The following is a 1,390-nucleotide window of genomic DNA, read 5'->3' on the forward strand; positions in this document are numbered from 1 at the left end:
GGGCAGAGCTTGGCCCTGTGCTGGCAACGCGCAGAGGTGTCTCGGGGGATGTGAGGGGCTGGGCAGCCCCTGGAGCAGGGGAAACGGGGGCTGGTGTGGGCTCAGCAGTGCTAATCCCCGTGAGATGGAGGACGGGGTGGGCTGGGCAGCACTGCTGGGGGTGGGCATGTGTGGCATCACGCCCCGGCCGTCCCCGCAGGCCTACGTGAACCGGTTCAAGTTCCAGAGCATCACAGCAGATGATGCCCTTGGTTTCTTCCTGGAGTATTTCCCGGAGCTGAAGGAGAAAGGCGTGGACTCCATCCCAGGTCAGCAAGGAGCCGTCTTGGCCAGGGGACTGGGGCACTGTCTGCAAACCAGGACCCTGGGGGCATTGGAGCCGTCCCATGTCCCGCGCAGACCCTGTGCATGTTGGTTTGTGGGTTTTACTGGAGATGCTGCTGCCACTACTGGCTTCAGCTCTGATGGAGGCAGCGCAGCGCTGGCTGGCCCAGGGTCAGGCACTAACCTGGGCTCAGGTGTGCACCTGCTTAGCCCAGTTTTTTTCCATCCAGTCCATGCTCTGTGCTCAGGTGCTGTTTTATAGAGTCACAGAATCCCAGACTGGTTTGGGGTGGAAGGGACCTTAAAGCGCATCCAGTCTCACCCCCCCCTGCCAGCAGCAGGGACACCTTCCACTGGACCAGGTTGCTCAAAGCCTCATCCAGCCTGGCCTTCAACACTTCCAGGGAGGAGCAGCCACAGCTTCTCTGGACAACCTGGGACACTGTCTCACCACCCTCTGGGTGAAAAATTTCCTCCCAATATCCAACCTAAATCTCCCCTCTCTTAGTTTAAAACCATTTCCCCTTTTCCTGTCACCATCTGCCCGTGGAAAAAGTCACTCTCCCTCCTGTTTGGGTTTCTCCATGGACAACTGAGCACAAGGATATGAGCATTTGCTGGTAGAGCCACTGGTGTGTACTGGGATCAGGCTCAGCTGGTGCCCCAGGCTCAGCTCGGCCTTGCTGCAGAGACCCAGGCTTGGCAGGAGCTTTCCATGCCGGAGCTGGCTCATCTCACTGGCAGCGGTGGGGCTGTTACTGCACAAGCACACGCGGAGCCCAGGGTGGCTGAACAGCCTCACCCCGTTAGTCTCTGCTCGTCGCCATCCCCGGCAGGTTTGCTGGTGCTGGGGATGCCCTTGGAGAAGGCAGTGGGATGTCTGGGCAGCAGCACCCGGCATTCAGAAAGCCCATCCCAGCTCTTCCTCCCTCCTTTCCTCGCCACAGGCTTCGAGTTCGACCGCTGGCTGAACACGCCGGGCTGGCCGCCCTTCCTGCCCGACCTCTTGCCGGGGGAGCAGCTGATGAAGCCAGCAGATGAGCTGGCAGAGGTCCGGGCAGCCGAT

At 60.5% G+C, this 1,390-nt stretch overlaps 1 protein-coding gene across 1 annotated transcript in view; it reads left to right on the forward strand.

Moving 5' to 3' along the window:
* RNPEP (arginyl aminopeptidase) overlaps positions 1 to 1,390 on the forward strand; it is a gene marked incomplete at its 5' end in the record, with an annotated part of 3,883 nt that overhangs the window by 273 nt on the left and 2,220 nt on the right. The window contains 2 exons of the mRNA XM_029085680.1: positions 200 to 308; positions 1,272 to 1,384. Coding sequence (XP_028941513.1) covers positions 200 to 308; positions 1,272 to 1,384 — 222 coding nt within the window. The remainder of the gene's footprint in view (positions 1 to 199; positions 309 to 1,271; positions 1,385 to 1,390) is intronic.

This window comes from Antrostomus carolinensis, unplaced genomic scaffold, assembly GCF_000700745.2.
Source record: "Antrostomus carolinensis isolate BGI_N321 unplaced genomic scaffold, ASM70074v2 scaffold24036, whole genome shotgun sequence".
Lineage (NCBI taxonomy): Eukaryota > Metazoa > Chordata > Aves > Caprimulgiformes > Caprimulgidae > Antrostomus > Antrostomus carolinensis.